At 33.8% G+C, this 16,964-nt stretch overlaps 3 protein-coding genes across 6 annotated transcripts in view; 2 read left to right on the plus strand and 1 right to left on the minus strand.

Moving 5' to 3' along the window:
* The first annotated feature begins 4,416 nt into the window (after positions 1-4,416).
* On the plus strand, positions 4,417-6,376 carry LOC111442075 (trihelix transcription factor GT-3b-like). 2 transcript variants are annotated; one of them, XM_023079339.1, is made up of 4 exons: positions 4,417-4,889; positions 5,050-5,629; positions 6,038-6,049; positions 6,083-6,376. In XM_023079339.1, exons 1-2 carry the CDS (start codon positions 4,554-4,556, stop codon positions 5,602-5,604), a joined length of 891 nt encoding a protein of 296 aa, XP_022935107.1. In that variant the 5' UTR covers positions 4,417-4,553; the 3' UTR covers positions 5,605-5,629; positions 6,038-6,049; positions 6,083-6,376. The 2 variants fall into 2 exon arrangements, with proteins under 2 accessions (XP_022935107.1, XP_022935106.1); XM_023079338.1 differs by lacking the exons at positions 6,038-6,049; positions 6,083-6,376 and having other exon boundaries at positions 5,050-5,717.
* A 1,800-nt stretch (positions 6,377-8,176) lies between these two features.
* On the plus strand, positions 8,177-11,093 carry LOC111442401 (selT-like protein). Its single transcript, XM_023079796.1, has 4 exons — positions 8,177-8,505; positions 8,600-8,673; positions 10,357-10,672; positions 10,764-11,093. The coding sequence occupies exons 1-4, from the start codon at positions 8,332-8,334 to the stop codon at positions 10,878-10,880; spliced, it is 681 nt and encodes a 226-aa protein (XP_022935564.1). The 5' UTR covers positions 8,177-8,331; the 3' UTR covers positions 10,881-11,093.
* A 1,628-nt stretch (positions 11,094-12,721) lies between these two features.
* The window catches only part of LOC111441669, a 10,799-nt gene continuing 6,556 nt past the window's right edge, over positions 12,722-16,964 (minus strand). The window contains exons 13-24 of one of the 3 annotated variants that reach the window (XM_023078746.1): positions 16,365-16,492; positions 15,992-16,289; positions 15,657-15,895; positions 15,454-15,575; positions 15,147-15,264; positions 14,971-15,026; positions 14,797-14,890; positions 14,523-14,715; positions 14,376-14,453; positions 14,190-14,296; positions 14,051-14,113; positions 12,722-13,388 (exon numbers count right to left, since the gene is read on the minus strand). In XM_023078746.1, coding sequence (XP_022934514.1) covers positions 13,281-13,388; positions 14,051-14,113; positions 14,190-14,296; positions 14,376-14,453; positions 14,523-14,715; positions 14,797-14,890; positions 14,971-15,026; positions 15,147-15,264; positions 15,454-15,575; positions 15,657-15,895; positions 15,992-16,289; positions 16,365-16,492 — 1,604 coding nt within the window. In that variant the 3' untranslated portion in view covers positions 12,722-13,280. Of the gene's footprint in view, positions 13,389-14,008; positions 14,114-14,189; positions 14,297-14,375; positions 14,454-14,522; positions 14,716-14,796; positions 14,891-14,970; positions 15,027-15,146; positions 15,265-15,453; positions 15,576-15,656; positions 15,896-15,991; positions 16,290-16,364; positions 16,493-16,964 lie in introns of those variants that run through there. The other 2 variants (XM_023078747.1, XM_023078748.1) reach the window with 2 other exon arrangements.

Raw genomic sequence — 16,964 nt, forward strand, 5'->3', positions numbered from 1 at the left:
TTTTTTTTTTTTTTTTTTTCCTCCCAATTTTGTATTTTAAATTATTTTTAATTACCCTCTCTCTCTCTCTCTCTCTCTCTCTCTCTCTCTCTCTCTTTTTGTTCTCTTGAGTTTTTATTTCTTTTATTTTATTTCTTCTTTAATCGAACTCCTCGAATACAGACAGAATGATAACTGCTAATTTATTATCTCGCTTTCCCACTTTGTCCCTCGTTTTATGGATTTTGATTCATTTTGCTTCCCATCAAATTATTCTTAACCCTCCTTCTTTAAATCCTCATTCTTCCTAACCATTTCTTTCTAATAAATAAATCAAAACAAAATCAAAATTTTACATTTGACCGAGATCAAAATTTATTGGTACCATCTTCGATCTTTCATTATTCAATGTAATTTATACACGTTTAAGCATGGCTCGATACAAATGAAAAAGTGAGATGTTTAGATCGATGAGGTGGGTCATCTAGTTCTCTCAAGTTTTTTTTCTCATATATTTGTTGGAGGAGTCCATGCCTTCACAAAGAATGCTTCATTGATAGAGACAGATTTTCACACCTTTATAAGAAATGTTTACTCTCTCTCTAAAGGATGTGGGATCTCGCAATCCACTCCCTTAGGAGTCCTGGACTCTGGTACCATTTGTAACAGTCCAAGCCCATCAATAATATATATTATACGTGTTAGCCTGTTATGTATCTCAGTTTCCACATAGTTATAACAAATGTTTTGTTCACTTCTTCAACAGATGTAATGTAGGGTCCGAAGAAATCAAATCTAAGCTATAAGAACCGGTGGAATCATTGGTCAAAAAGCCTCTACAACGTGTAAAAGTAAGGAAATTAAGGCAAGAAAGGGAGAGACAATAAGGGGGAAATGTAGGGTTAGTTTTGGTTTAAATGGTTTGGAATAAAAAAGAATGGAGGTGTTTGTCTATTTCCTAAGCGTTCGATTGGGACGAAAGAGTAATAAGGGTTATTGTGGGTCTTGTTTGGCACTCCAACCACCAGCTTCCCCCTTTTTTTATGTTTGCTTAAATTGCATTTTTAGACTCAGCTTCATTAAGAAGCTTTTTGCATGATTATTTTCATTACATCCCTTTACCCCTACAAAAAAAAAAAAATATATATATATATTATTAATAATAAAACAAATCCCATAAAATAGGAAAGAAATATATACATATAGCTTCAAGCATCTTTTGGTTTTTGATGCCCTCCAAACACGCCCTTGTGTGTTGAAACCAACCAAAACTTTTGGAGCCCTACAAACCCATTTCATGTCACCTGCTCTTCAATTGGGCCGTGATTGGACCACACCAACCCAGAAATGTCATGTATTATTGCCCATTTCTTAAAGGTTTTTTTAGTAATTTAAGTTAAGATTTTACTAAAATTATAATTTTTTTAAACTCTAATTTGGGACATTACTAAAATTATAAGGTTGGGTACTAATGTTGAACTTAAATTTTGTTAAAAATGTATTTAAAATGACTTTTTGAAAGTGTTAAAATTAAATAATATATATGAAATCAAGACATGTTTAGAATAAAATATGGTACATCTTAACTTTGTTTTCTTCCTCTTTCAGTCAATTCAAGATACCCTCCCAACAATCATATATTTTAATTATTTTAGCTTTTTTAGATCAAATTGTCTCACTAAATCATATGAGAGTACGATTATTAATTTTAATTAGACCCATTAAAGAGACAAAGAGAATCAATTATTTTCAACACTTGGAAGCCTTTTTCGGGGTGTAAAGACCAAGGAACTTGATGTGATTTTTTGCCAATTTTTTTTTTAATGTTTCACTATTGCCTTTCATTCCCAATTATTCATTCTTGCCCTAATGCACGTGATTTTGCAAGTTAAGAATATCTATTAGCAGTGAGTTTTGACAAGGACGTTAGGCTTTTAAGATAAGTAGATTGTGAGATCCCACATCAATTAGAGATAGAACAAAACATTTATGGTATAGAAATTTAAATTTCCAACTTTAAGAATCGGTTGAATTATATTTATTTTGAACTAAAAAAATAAAATTTGAAATATAAAGAGGGAAAAAACATTGAGGATAAAAAACTATATATATATATATATATATATGTGTTTTTGTCTTTTATTTTCCCCCTTTTTGTGAATTAGGCGTCGATTGGATGTGGTTTGGACATTTTACTGTTGAATTTTAACTTTTTAAGTCTGACTAGATTTTGTGAACAAGTTATGTCCAGTAACTTTCCTTTTGACATTTGACTTCTTTTTTTTTTTTTTTTTTTTTTTTTTTCCTTTTCTTCCGTTTCTCAGGTTTAAACTTGTAAAAGAATTATTCCAAAAGGAAAAAGAAAAATACAATAAATATTCCAAAAAAAAGTAAAAGAAAATAAATAATGATCTTTGTAGGATTGATGTCATATACTGACATGGAATGTGTGACGTTTCAGTTTTACCGTAAATCGTCAAAGCGTTTAAAGTGATAACATTGGAATTCCGGTCTCCCTTATGCACACATTTTTCCTTTCATTTTTTTTTTCTTTTGTTTTTTAGGGAAAAAAAATCCCTTAATATTTAAAAAAAAAATGACGTATTTTAATGGGGAAAATTATCAATTGAAATATTTGGGATGTTTGATTTAAAATATTAAAACTATATGATTGATTAATTAGTATTTTATGAGAAATATAATTTAAAATGTTATTTTGTTGAAATTTTATAGGGAAAAAAATGTATTTTCTTAAATATTCTTCAAAGCTTGTGAAACATCTGTCATGGGCCATGGCAAGTCCTTGGGACTTTCCCTTCCTTGTGGCTCACTCCATCTTGATCCCCAAGCTCTACCACAAAATACAAGTAAGTGCTTTCATTCTCATTTGAATTCATTGATACCTTTCATTGGTACCTTTCAAGTCTGATAGTTTGAAATTTTCGATCCTATCATTTGATCGAATCGAAAAGGTTCAACTAATTCTGCAATGTCTCATCATCAAGCGGGGTGCGTTAAACGCATACCCTAGAGTAACAAAGGCCACATCAACATCATCCTTGACTAAGGTGAGCCTTCGGGCTTTTAACCCTTTGTTGTCTCATGGCAAAGCTTAAATTGGGACTTGAGTTTTATTGTTTTAATTTGGGTGTTAATTGATTTTGGTATGGTTAATCTAGATTAGTTCCAATTCGATTGGGTTATGTTTTGTTCTTCCATCCACATATACCCATAACATAAAATATATCATACTTTTGTTCACAAGTCTCGAGTTTGAGATGATATGCATATATAATTACTAAGATCTATGGTTGATTAATTTGAATGATCTCAAAAGAAAATGTTTAAAACAAAAACCATCTTTTTTCCTAATGTTAAAGTTTTTCCAAATCAAATCTTAAAAGATAGTAAATTATAAATTTAACCTTTGCTGGATTGGAATTTGGTAGAAAAAGAGAATCAAGGTGCTGCGCTATCTTTTACGAAAAATAACTTGCCAGCTCTGCAGTGGGTCCCACGGAAGGCGTAGAAATTTGAAGACGACGGTCAATGTAAAAGAATTTCTTTTGACCACATCAACAGTTTTTTACTCGGCCCGGTATCAAAGTCAGTTTAGAACGACGTGTCGTTCAAGAAATGTCGAGGGTACTTTCGTAAATAAAAACCTTCTAGATTATTTTGTAGCCAAGTTGCCCTTCCACCTTCTGGATACGTGGTGGACTGCTATTGGAATGATGTGGTGGAGATTGCTTACGTGGCAAAGTGGGGTCAAGATGTGTAAGCAGTGACTTGGAATTAGTCAAGGTGTGAACCATATGACCTGTGGGTCCGCCGGACTTTCCCTTATGATGTCTGCATGCGTGCCACGTGGAAACACGTTGTAGGCTTACCCACGTGGGACATCACAGAATACCGCGTTTTTTATTTTATTTAAACGACGTGGATAGACCCTTTTTCGATTTTTTTTTAATAAATAATAGATAATTTCCTCCCTTTAAAGCATTTATCAAGTATAATAATCATGCTTTTCACTAAAATGGAAATATTGTAATTTACTAAGGAAAAAAAAGAATAATTTCACACTTCAAAATTAAAAAACTTTACATTAATTAAATTACTATAAACAAAAAAAAGGAGAAATATTATGTAATAATTGAAGCTTGGGATAGAAGCTGGCTGTGTAGATTGGACCAGCCGTGAAGAAGTTGGAATAAAGCCTCCAACCTCAAGAAGGACAGTCTCGTAAGGCTGACGACGCGCAAACGCAATGGGAACAAAAGGGATACTCAAATAATTTAATAATTATTAAAAAAAAAAATAAACATAGTTCAAAATTTATTCAGGGATTTTTCATTTCCGCGTTAACAGATTATGCCCAAAATTTATATTTTATATTTTTATTTTTATTTTGCCCTCTTTTTTTACGATTTCACATCTGGTTTTCACACCAACCCACATATTAAAAAATTTCCCTTTCATTTTCTTTCTTCCAACGACGATCTCCCTTACCTTTTTTCCCCTTTTTTTTTTTCTCTTTCAGATATCTATATAATTTTCTCAAGCTTTGTGTAGTCATGGAAGGACATCATCCCCATCACCTTATTCCGCTCCACCACCAGCAACAGTTTCAACTCCGTCCGCCGTCGCATCTCCACCCGAGCCTCACCGTCTCCGCCGATCCAACCCTAGCCGCCGCCGCCGCCGCCGCCACCGACAGATTCCCTCAATGGAGCCTTCAGGAAACAAAGGAGTTTTTAACGATCAGAGCCGAGCTGGATCAGACTTTCATGGAAACCAAACGAAACAAGCTCTTGTGGGGAATTACATCCTCCAAAATGAAGGAAAAGGGTTTCAATCGCAGCGCTGAACAGTGTAAATGTAAATGGAAAAACCTCGTTACTCATTATAAGGTATTATTAAATCTCTTCTATTTTTATAATATAATCTTTATCAATCATATTACATCATATGATTATAACAAAAAAATATCATTAAAATTTCATGCTTATATCCGGATCAAATCTTAGCAATAAACAAAGGCGTGGAATTGATATATAATATTATATACAGGGTTGTGAAACAATGGAGCCAGAAAATTTAAGGCAACAATTTCCATTCTACACAGAACTAAAAGCAATTTTCGGAGCAAGAATGCAAAGGATGTTCATGGCGGAGGCGGAGAGCGGTGGGAGTGGATCGAAGAAGAAGATGAAGACATTATCGTCCGACGACGAGGAAGAAAACGAAGACAGTAACGGCGACGGGGGCGAGACGAAGGTTAGCAGTAGGAAGAGGAAGAAGGTTAAAGGCACGACGATGGCGACGGACGGCGGAGGGGGAAGCGGTAGCCGTTTGAAAGAAATATTGGAAGATTTCATGAACCAACAAATGCAAATGGAGGTGCAATGGAGGGAGGCATTTGAGGCAAGGGAAAAGGAGAGGGAAATGAGAGAAATGGAGTGGAGAAGGAACATGGAAGCTTTGGAACATGAGAGGATTATGTTGGAAAGAAGTTGGAGGGAAAGAGAAGAACAAAGGAGAATGAGAGAGGAAATTAGGGGTGAGAAAAGAGATGCCTTAATCACAGCTTTGTTAAACAAGATTAGAAGAGATGATCATATGTAGTAATTCTTTCCATGCTTCAACAGAGGTTCTTTCCATTTTCAACTTCTTTTATTCAATTTTTGTTTCATAAATCCTTCTCGTTTTCATATAATTATGGAGTTTACTTACCCTAATCCTAAGTTATTCGTTCCATTTAGATAATAAGAATCATTCTTGTTCTGTGATTGATATATACTAATAAATTCATATCCTAATCGATACGAATGAATTAATAATTATTAGTCGTGCATAATTTTTAGGCGTGGATGATATCTGAGTTCTTTAGAACATGATATTGTAATATTGTATTTATGTTGGGAAGAGATATTAGATAATGAATTTACTTAATTTAATTTATTGTAAGGATATAAATAATTGTCTGAGGTAATTGGAAGAAGCTCTCTTTTCAAGTTAACTCGATTTCCTTACTTCAACTGAACTTTTCTTATTTCAGGGCTTGCTTTCCTGGGTTTAGTTTTTCAATCGAATGCTGTTTTGATATACAACTTTATTCTTTAGAGAGTGTAAGTATTTTTCTCGGCTTTAGCCTAATCTTAGAACCAGGTACATCATCATTTTGTTCATAGAAATTTGTATGAATAATTAGAGATGGCTACAAAAGGAAATTTTGGTCTCTTCTGAATGATTACTTCTTTCAAATTCTTAAAAGGAATAGCCATTTTTTTCAATGGTGTTGCGTGACAAATTTGCATATTTCCCTATTTTGTAGTGGCAAATAGATACAAATTTGTTCTTGGTTTGTTTCGAAATTGGGAATCTAGGATTAGTTGGAAATTTTAGAAGCTTATTTATTTTTCAAGCAGAAAGAATAACGCAGTTTTTTTTTTTTTTTTTAATAAAATTTTTAATTTCTTGTACCGGAAGAAATCAACTTTGAATCATGTGATGATCCAGAAGTTTCGTTATGATGTCCAGCTTGGTTACACAAATTGACCAAACCGTGTTTCTTTCACAAATCCAACAGTAACTTCACTTCCGATTATTATATTTCACCGACACACCATGTTCTACCATCGATCTTCTCCTAGGTTTCTTTTTTTTTTTTTAAAAAAAAAACATTTTAATTCATAACCAAATTTAAAATTAAAAAAACAAGTTTTTTTTTTTAAAAAAAAATTATATATCTATTTTGAGACTCTACTTTAATTTTGATTACCCTAATTTGAAGAATTTATTAGATATGGAACGTTTTAAATGCCAAATTAAAATTTACCGAAATTAAATAAAAAATAAACTACCAAATTAGGAATTTTATAAAGATAATAAATAATAAAGTACTAGATTTAAGAATTTTAAAAATACTAAAATTGATTTAAGTCTTAATTAACAGTAATTATAATAAAAATTATATATAAATAGAGAGTCTTTAGATTGTGTGGATGGTGGGAAAATGAAGAGTATTATATAATATAATTAAAATACATGAATCTCATCAATCCCCAGAAATCTTGTCGATTGAGTTTCACATGGTATGATTCTTTCTTTTAATTAATCCAATAAATCCATTATTTTAATGTAGTTTGTTTGGGATATTAAGCATTTATAACAGCAACATTCTATTCCCTTTATTCTCGCTTCAATTTCTGCCATTACTAAGAGAACTGAAATTTTATTTTTTTATTATTTTTTATCATCTTATTCTTAAATGAAATCTTCATCTGAATTTATTTTTTAAAATAAAATATCTATTATTCATTATTTTTCTTTATATAGAATAAGAGAAAAAAAGAAGAGCCAACGTGAACATCATTTCAATTATGCATTTTTTTTTTTTTTTTTAAGAACATGCATTAGTTAAAGTCAAAAGGTTGGAATTTCACCCACATATTTAAAATAATAATAATAATAAAAAATAAATAGTAATCTATTTGTCCAAATGTATTATTTGAATTAATTCGATAAACATTCAATGGGAAAAGTCAAGATCATTTATTTGAAAACGAAACAATTCTTTTTACCTAAATTGACTATAAAAAAAAAGTCAAATGACCTGCAAGTCCTGCCATATGGGCCTATGAATTGTACACACCGGGGTTAGGATGGTAAAAACATCACATGTGGGTCCCCCCGCAAAAATAGGAACAAGCATCCGTGGGTCCCTAATTTAATCTGTACAACTATTGTTGTCAACATTGCAAAGGTCAAATGTTTAGACCAATCTCTGATTCCTTCTATTCCAAGCCATAAAGTTTGTGATGTGAGTTACAAAAATAGGCGGACGAGGGAACATATTTTTATGTTATTATTTTTTTAACTTTTAACTCAAAAATATAGTTAATGTTTGAATTGTCACGTTTCACTGAATAATTTATCAAACTGTAAAGTTTTACTTTTCGGTAAAATAAAGTTTGTGCACTATGAAAGGGTTGACTTAGGCAGAATATCGTTAGACCAGGGCATTTCTCATTTACATTTTAGGCGTAGCGAAATATTGGGCCTTCTGTTTTCTTCAAGCCCAAGAACTTTTGGGTCCAGGCCCATTGGGCCCATGAGTGTGACTCGTGTACGTGCATTTGGACTGGGTATATATACCGTAGTAGTTGGGTTATTTCATCTCATTTCAAGATATTCCCAAAGCCCGGCAAAGTAATTTCTTGAGGACAAGTTTAGCCTTCAATAGGCTTCATATTTTCGTTTGGAAGTGTTGCTTTCCCCCAAAACATTTCACCTTCTTCTCTCGTGGACTTCGAGTTTCTGATTCTTGAGAGCTTTGCATCGTGGATTCCGATGGATCGAACTCAGATAGTTCTTTTAGGTCTACCGATCTTTCTGCTTTTTACTGATATTGTGAATCTTTTCACGCCTCCGCCTCCTAAACCTGTCAATCATCCTCCACCTCGAGTTCACTACCAGCCTAAATCTCAACCAGTCATCCAGGAACCGCTTGAATTTCCTACGGAGGTTAATGATTTCATGTTTGATTGTACGTTTCTTGAATTTTGTTATTATTTTTTATATTCTACAACTTAATTTTTCGTCTCGTTTTGGATTGCAGAAACGGAGTGGAATCGGAGGAATTGGCCAGGGCAGCGTTATTAATATCAATTTCTGTGTTTCTTGCTCTTTCAGGTAGTTCATCGTCTTGATTGCCAATTTTTGTGTTTATCTGTCTCATTTTGGGCGGGAAGTGAGCGAATCAAAACGTTTATGTGATTTTCCTTTCTTGTGTTTTTTCTCTCCTCCAGTTTTCATCGACTGTGATCACGCATCATATTGCGGTAAACTTATAGTGAAGGAGAATCTGATTGCTCTGTCTGTTTGTTTTTCCTTAGCACACGTTTCTTTGATTATCATTAACTTCCTCGATTGAACGAACATTTTTTGTTCTCAGTGTAGGTCTCTTTTGTTATTATTGACTTCCTTCGTCGATTAAACAAACGTTTCGACTTCTCTACCTTCTAGTGGTTGTTATTTTAGAACATTAAATCTCCAGTGGTTTTTAAGGTTCATTATGATGAACAGTCGGTTGTACTTCGGAGTTTTGCCTCTTCTTCTTTTAAACACGATTTCTTTGTTTTTCTTGGTTTTTTTTTTCCCTATAAGTCCAGGTTTCTTTTACCTTTAACTTCCTCGATTAGTTATCATTTCGATTTCTCTACTATTTAGTGATTGCTGAGAGTCATTATGATGAAAAATTAGTTATACTTCGGAATCTTTGTTGTTCCTTTGATCTTGATTTTTTTTTCTCCTTACCTTTGATTAGCATGGATTTCTTTTATTACCTTAACATCCTTGATCGAACTATTATTTCAATTTCTCCCCTCCTTTGTGGTCGGTTAGAGTCATCATCATGAAAAACAGGCCGAGTCTGCTTTACTGTTGTTGTTCGGTTAATCATGATTTCTTAGCTTATTTTAATCACAGCATTGTTAGCTTCCTAAGTTGAACAAATATTTCAGTTTCTCTACTCTCTAGCAGCTGTTGAATTCATAGTGATTATAATAAAAAGTTTGTTGTATTCTTCTTCACTGGTGTTGTTCCTCTGTTAATATGCTTGTTTTTGTTCAAGACGAGTGCTGAACGAACATAATTGCATACATATAGAAACAATTTGTAATAAATTTCCATATGGAGCCAACTTCTCTATGTTAGGTTGTCTGAGATGGAGCAAGGCATAGCATAAAAATGTAGGTTTCAATTGACTTCAGCTTTTTGAGAACCTATAAAATGAACTTACCTATAGCATGCTTTAGTGTTGCATTGATAAGCAACTTCAGTAGATTATGCCTTGCAAGTTAATTTTCATTTAGGTTTAGAAAAAATGAACTGGATTGTGAACGACAGAATTTTGGTCTCTACTCATACAGAATAAGAATCGAGCACAAGTCTAATTAGAGTAGCATTTACTAAATTACCTTTTTGTTGTTGCATGATATTATCGAAAAATAATTTCACTCGTGATTCCAAGTTGGCCAATAAATTATCCAATGTTCTTCATGGAGTAAATATCATATATTTCTTTACTTGTATCAAGGAAGCATCGCACAGGCACTTACATAATGGTGTTAGTTATTATGCCAAGTTTGTCGGTAGATTTCACCGTAATCCCTAATTATCTTTCTTTGTGAACTTTGATATTTGCTCCAGATCCCCCACACACACACACTACAAATAGGAAATGTTCAGAAGCTGTGTGCCTTGCGTTTGATCTATATGTTTTGGGGTTGTCTCTTTAAAATGTAGTAGTACCGTCATGTTATCTCAATTTGTGGAAATGCTTGCTGTGAAATGATTTTACGCTTCCTGTGGCAGAGGTACTGCGATAAACATGAAAAATATGCTGGAGTCGTCGTTTCCTGGAGTTGAAGTTATTTTGGCAAATTACCCCCCGCCACTCCCAAAGCGTCTTCTTAGTAAAGTAGTACCTGTCGTTCAGTTTGGGGTTATTGGAATAATAACGGCAGGGGAACACATTTTTCCTAGGTTGGGGATGGCACCGCCACCTTGGTACTATTCATTGCGTGCAAATAGGTTTGGAAGCATTGCAAGCACTTGGCTATTTGGAAATTTTATCCAGTCATTCTTACAAAGTTCTGGAGCCTTCGAAGTATATTGCAACGGTGAAATGGTAAGATTCTTTTGAAACCTTATTCTGGTTTTTTTTTTTTTTTTTTTTGGGGGTAAGATGACTGTTGACCGATATTATCCGTTTTCTGAAGGTATTTTCTAAGTTGAAGGAGCAGAGATTTCCTGGTGAGATTGAGTTGAGAGACCTTATTGGAAGGAAACTTTCTGGGTTGAGATTTGTTGACAACGCTGGAGGAGTTTGGTCATAGGTATGTGACTTCTTGTGATCATTACCATCTAATCCAACTTTATAATAGCTTAGGGATGAGCTTGTCTTTGATATAGATTCAGTTTCAATGTCTATTCGTTATATACTAAACATTACTCCCTGTTCCCTATTACCTTTGTTACGGAATCAATACTTTTAGAACTTCAAATTCATCCCACTCTAAAAGAAAGTCCAAATTCATCTGTTGATTTCATACCATAATTTCCTTGTTTGATATCATTTTGCATGGTCATAGGTAGGCTAGGTTTTTGTTGTAAGAAGTAAGTGCGGTACATGATGAAGAATAACTTTTACTAGCTGCTGAACATGCGCATTTGTAATATGTTTGAAAAGTGCTTTTGAAGGAATATTTTGTTTGAAGTTGATAATTTTATACCAAATATTTTCCCATTATAAAATCTTGATATAAACACTATATGAATTTTTGTTTTGTACGAAAATAGTGCAAGTGACTAATTCTACCATCTTCGTCTATGATTTTCATCTACATACCTTCCTATAATCTGCATTTCTTTTTATCTTTCTTCTAGTGTCGTATTCTTCATATTAATTAGAATGCGAAATGTTTGTTTTAGAAGTTTTTATAAGATGGTTTCATTCACATTCCAGTTATTAGATGATATTTTTTTTCCCCCACGTATCTAGTCTAAAAGCTGCATTTTCATTGTCTAAGTAACTAGAAATAGCTTTAATTAGTCTTGTTCCTGTAAGTTACTACTATGTTGGTGACACTAACAGAAGGTTGGACTAAACATTGACGATGCCGCCAGTGTTCAAATTCTCAATGATAGGACAAGGTTTATTCTCTTCTCTCTCTGTCTTACCGTCTCTCCATTCTCTCTTCAGTAGGGAGAGGAATAGAGTCCCATCAACTATAATATAACTTGGTTCCTGAATTTTCATCTGATTTTTGAACTTTCTAAAGTGTCTAATAGCTTTACTTACCAATTCAATTTTTTTTTAAAAACTATGTGATCTACTTTATATGACAGATCTTATATTTTAAAAGTTCAAAGATTCAACTAGTAATTTGATCTTCAATTTAATAATTTTTATATTGCGTCATGTCAAGTTATTAGTCTTTGAGACATTTTTCACAAAATATTTTCAATGATTTGTTGATTGATTGTATTGATCACAAATGTTTTTTTCCCTAATGGCTTGTTTTTAATATCTTTTATCAATCATTATGAAGTCATATTTTTAGGTAATCTCATTTGAATTAAAGCGAGATGTTTGAAATTCTTCTATTCCAAAGATTTTTTTTTTCAAAATACCATTCATCTGAAATCATTTTAATCTGTAGAAAATTTGATTTTATTAAGAAAACAATTTCTCTATGCACACTTTAAGATAGCTGGGTTTGAAGTTGTCATTAACAATTGTCTCACTGCAAAAATAATTTTATTTTAATTTTTTAAATAATGAAGAATTACAAGTAAATGGTCGTCCGACTTTTCCCCACGGATTGCAGGAAAAAAAAAAACGCTCTCTTTCCACATCTTCGCCAAAAATGGCAAATGATGGTAGTGCAATTCCTCGTACTACAAAATTTGGTAATAATAAATAATTGATCTTTTAAGTAGAGGCAATAATCCAAATCTTGGACGGATAAACAAATAATTGAACCGAACATAGAAAAAAAAAAATTCCAATTCAATCCATAAGCAAAACCTGTGTACTGAAAATTATTCAAAAGTCTAAAAAGTTCCAAGTAATTTTTGTAAATTACTCGTGTTTTTAGTTATTTAAAACAATATCTTCCAATTCTTTTGATCTAAAACTACGTAATGAAAAATATTTATAAAAGTAATTAGATAATAAAGTCAAAATGTTTAATTAGTGTTTTTATATCCGAAATATAAACAAATTATTAGCTTACTTCCTCGGGGATACCGAAATATACAATTACGAGATAAAAATAAACACGTATAAAAATGGAAGGGGATATTACCGTACTCTCTGATTATCGAGGAGGGCCTCTCGCATCCATCCAGAACATTCTTAACCTTCACCGGAGCTCTGCGAACTCAACCTGCCAAATGGGCTCCTCTCGAATATTCACACGATAAGAAGAATTACTCACACGAAGATGGAAAATGTTGCAATTCTGACAATCACCAGTTGGAAATCATATTCGGATGGCTGAAAACTTGCAATTCCTAAGCAACTCAACTCTCAGGCCACTTCAACCAATGAGTGTGAGTGAGTGTGAGTGTGAGTGTGCGTGTCGATTCCAAGTTCACAATAGACGTTCTCTCTGCCATCTAGTCCTTTGGTGACTAATTGGCAAGCTGAAGGGCATGAAGGGGAAAGAACGGTTGTGAAGAAATATATACCTATTAAGTATGAAATACCTATTTCAGATAGGTTTAATCATTCATATATGCCACCATTTCCGCTTTTCCATCGTCTTCACAAGTTCATTTGCTAATGACGCAAAGTCTTCTGCGCCATTTCGCAAATCTTCTGTGCGCTTGCTCAGTTTCTACAAAACATCAACAACGCAAAGTGCGACATGAATTTTTACTTGTGTTTGTGAGATGAAAGCATCGGATATGGGTAATAAAGTAACTCATAACGCTGAAACCCATGCAAATACGTGAATGAAATGGGGGCCGGATTTCCCTTCACTTGCTAATTTATTGAAAATGTTTGTTTTTTCTTTTTAAACATACTGTGTCTGTTTCGTAGTTAATAATAATAATAATAATAAAAACATTTTCTAATATTCAAATTCATTTTAAAACTCTTTCTTGAAGAAGGATGAGAGAGCTGATAATTTAAAAAATGATTATCCAAAAATGTGTGTGATTGAATCACCTATTAAATGTGGTAAAACCAAAACACATTTGTTTAAAAAATGCCAAATGTGTATAATTGAGAACACTTTTAGAAAGAATAAAAAATATTTTAAGACACTTTGAAACACCAAGGTGGTATTCACATCAAGACTTTCTCCTAAATCTTTAATCAAACGAGCCAACAAATTTGTATCCTGTTAACGTTCGTTCCACTTTGGTTTTTATTTTACTATTTACTGATTTCATTCTTGAAGTAATATCTAAGTCCAGCAATTCCATCTTCCTATCAAATCAAACTTCTGAGAAACCGGTAAGAAGATTAGGCATGAAGCAACCCGATACATACCTCTAATTTTTCTTGCCTCTCTAAGAGTTTGTTTCTCGCATGTGCAGCAGCCATAGATGCATCCTACATTTCACTGTACATTAGAAGAGGAAAAAACAATCAATACCAGAATCGAAGTATAATTCTGATTTGAAATTACCCCGGAAAATTTGTATGTGGCTAAAATTTCTTCAGTTGTTCTAGTTTTAGGCTTCCAATCATCATCCCCATCTCCAAACAATCTTTGCCTATCTGTTCTCCTCTCCTCTGCACAGACAGCACATAGTTTACTTGCCTATCTGTTTTCCTCTCCTTTTTATGAGATTTGGGTTCAGTTTGGTTATACCTTTAACATCCTTGGATGAAGTAGATGCTGGTGGTGGTGGTTTTTCGTCTATTTCAATATCATCTATTTCAAAAAGAAAGTTAACGGTGACCAAAAAAATCGGCAAGAAACAATAGTGTGGATTATGGGACTTGTTTAGAGCAGAACCTATTGTGAGTTCCTCAACTTCCTCGGTATTCTTAAGAGCTGAGGATGATGAATCTGGGAACGGAGGCTTCAGAAATATTTCCTCCAAATGAGCACAATAAGATTCACGGGAAGTGCAAAAATTTACGGTAGGGGTCTTTTTCCCGCCTTTAAAGCCTTTGACAATGCTACTTAATATCCCCGTTGACGGAAGCTGCAGTAACACCGTTATAACTTGGGGGTGAGTGAAAACATTAAACGCTTTAAGAGGAAAAGGCAAATATTCTGTTCAAACCTGATTGTTCTTCTGATAAGATGAAACACTAAATGCAGCATCGGCAGCAGCAGCAACAACTTCATCATGGAGACTAGGCAAGGAGTCAGGAATACTGAAAACAGCAAACTATTTAATCCTCTTTCACGATTTAACTAATATTCCATCATGCCAGTTAACAAAACATCAAATTACCTGAACTCATTTTCCTTGGATAACAGAGAGAGAAAAGCTACCTCGCCCCCGTTGGCCTATTAACACAAGGATGTTCCAAATAAACCTTTAAGATCGTGAAAACTGCTAAATGTTCCAACACTCACTTTTCTGACTGAATATTATATATATATGCAACAGTATCCTTGCAAGCATACCAGCACTATCTGCCCTTGTTCAGAAGAACTTGAAATCTTGTCCATGTTTGCCTTAAAGTTCCACATTAGAATCGATTGGAGGGAGCTTGCTTTCAGCAACTCTAAATCTGGCAACGATCTAGTCAAAATTTGGAATCAGCAGCAACCATCAAACAAACAGCAAAGCAATACTGCCTAAATTTATATGACTAATAAATGCGCAAAATTATATATCTAATCTGGTAGGAGTGCTTTGGCATAAACGTGGTAATCAAGTCTACACGTCTAATAACATTAGCACATCAAGTGCAAGAGGTTAGCTCCTTACCTTATTTCAATAACACCAGACTGAAACAACAATACTAATCCGACATCTCTTTCTTTGATTTTAAAAGTAGTAGTCCAACAACATTTTGACTGCTTCACTTTACGAGTAGGTTTATTATTTCCCTGTCACAATGAGAGCATTTAGTTAGAAACTGAAGCAACCAAAAAGAAAGAAAGGAAAAGATAAAAAAGGTATAGAAGAACCTGAATTATGGATTTGACTGAGTATAAGCGCAATGAATCCTCACAACAAAGTAGAACATATGAATCAAGAAACTTTTCGGCATGGCGTGTTTCTTCTGCAGAAGAATCATGTTGGGATTCGTGCAAATTTGATCCAGCAGAACCACTGCCTAGATTACATTCACTTTTGGTAGTAGGATTTTGGGATGACTCCTCATTATCCTTTTCATCAGGAGATCCAGAGACAGAAATACCACTCTCTGGATACAGCAACAAAAAACCTTGTCACGACAAAGGTACACACGCCCGAAGTTTTTATTTTCTTATAATCTTGCGGAGATGGATATAATACTTGCCTATAACATACATTGAAATCGCAACAGATTCCTTTTTCAAGTGCCACGGCCGAGGGCTGATCATGTTTCCGGCAGTACCATCAAAAACATTGATCTTTGCATCTTTGGTTAATATAAACAATGGTTCTTCAGCACAATCATCTGCAGATTTAGCCCCTGAGTGCTTGGGGCTCCTTATAGGGCCATGAGTTACAGCAAAATTTCCTTTCCAAATCATTGTAATAATGGGGGAGCTTGAGTTAGATATGCCCTCCGTAAAGAATAAAACTGATGATGAAGAAACGTCGAGCACTGCAATCTGAAAAGAACGCAGGCTCAGAGACCCTATTATAAGCAAGTAAAATTAAGAAGTTCGGTTGTGGAGAATCCTTACACGACCATTTCCATACCCCACACCAAGTTTAACTCCACCCTTAGAAAACTGCAATGCTTGAATTGGGGAATTTAGGAGAGAAAAGACAGCTCTACAATGAGGTCCTTTGCCTTGAGGCAGACTATGAACTGTGGAATAAGTTGACCATGTTTATTAATAGTTGATTTCTAGTAAAAATGGGTGAAGTAATAAAGATAATTCAGACACACAAGTCAATTTTTTGGAATTGAAACAACTCATCAGAGGTATAGCAACCAAAAATTTAACCATTTACAAGCTTGCCTTGAACTGTTTTTATATATGCTGAAAAAGGTTGAAGTTTCCTGCAGATGCTCAACTGTTCACATAATCAACGACTCTCCAACCAATCCAAATTTTAACCTTGACAAAACATTGGTTTCTCAAAATCTTTGAGGATAATAGTTTACATGAAAATGAAATTTTAATTAAGCATGCAGGATCCATTCTATAAATAGCGAGGTCCTAGTTTCAAAATTCCATTTGAGATTTGCAAGCATGGAGAAAAATATTTTTGCTACAATTAGCAAAGCTTCTTTTATTTCCCCCTTTTGGAGAAAAGGATTTGGGGGGGGGGGGGGG

The sequence above is a fragment of the Cucurbita moschata genome, unplaced genomic scaffold (genome assembly GCF_002738365.1).
Source record: "Cucurbita moschata cultivar Rifu unplaced genomic scaffold, Cmos_1.0 Cmo_Scf00004, whole genome shotgun sequence".
NCBI lineage: Eukaryota > Viridiplantae > Streptophyta > Magnoliopsida > Cucurbitales > Cucurbitaceae > Cucurbita > Cucurbita moschata.

Coding starts and splice junctions, on each gene's coding strand:
- LOC111442075 (XM_023079339.1), top strand. CDS start 4,554: ATGGAAGGACATCATCCCCATCACCTTATTCCGCTCCACCACCAGCAA. Junction 4,890..5,049: donor ACCTCGTTACTCATTATAAG/GTATTATTAAAT, acceptor TATTATATACAG/GGTTGTGAAACAATGGAGCC.
- LOC111442401 (XM_023079796.1), top strand. CDS start 8,332: ATGGATCGAACTCAGATAGTTCTTTTAGGTCTACCGATCTTTCTGCTT. Junction 8,506..8,599: donor CGCTTGAATTTCCTACGGAG/GTTAATGATTTC, acceptor TTTGGATTGCAG/AAACGGAGTGGAATCGGAGG. Junction 10,673..10,763: donor TATATTGCAACGGTGAAATG/GTAAGATTCTTT, acceptor CGTTTTCTGAAG/GTATTTTCTAAGTTGAAGGA.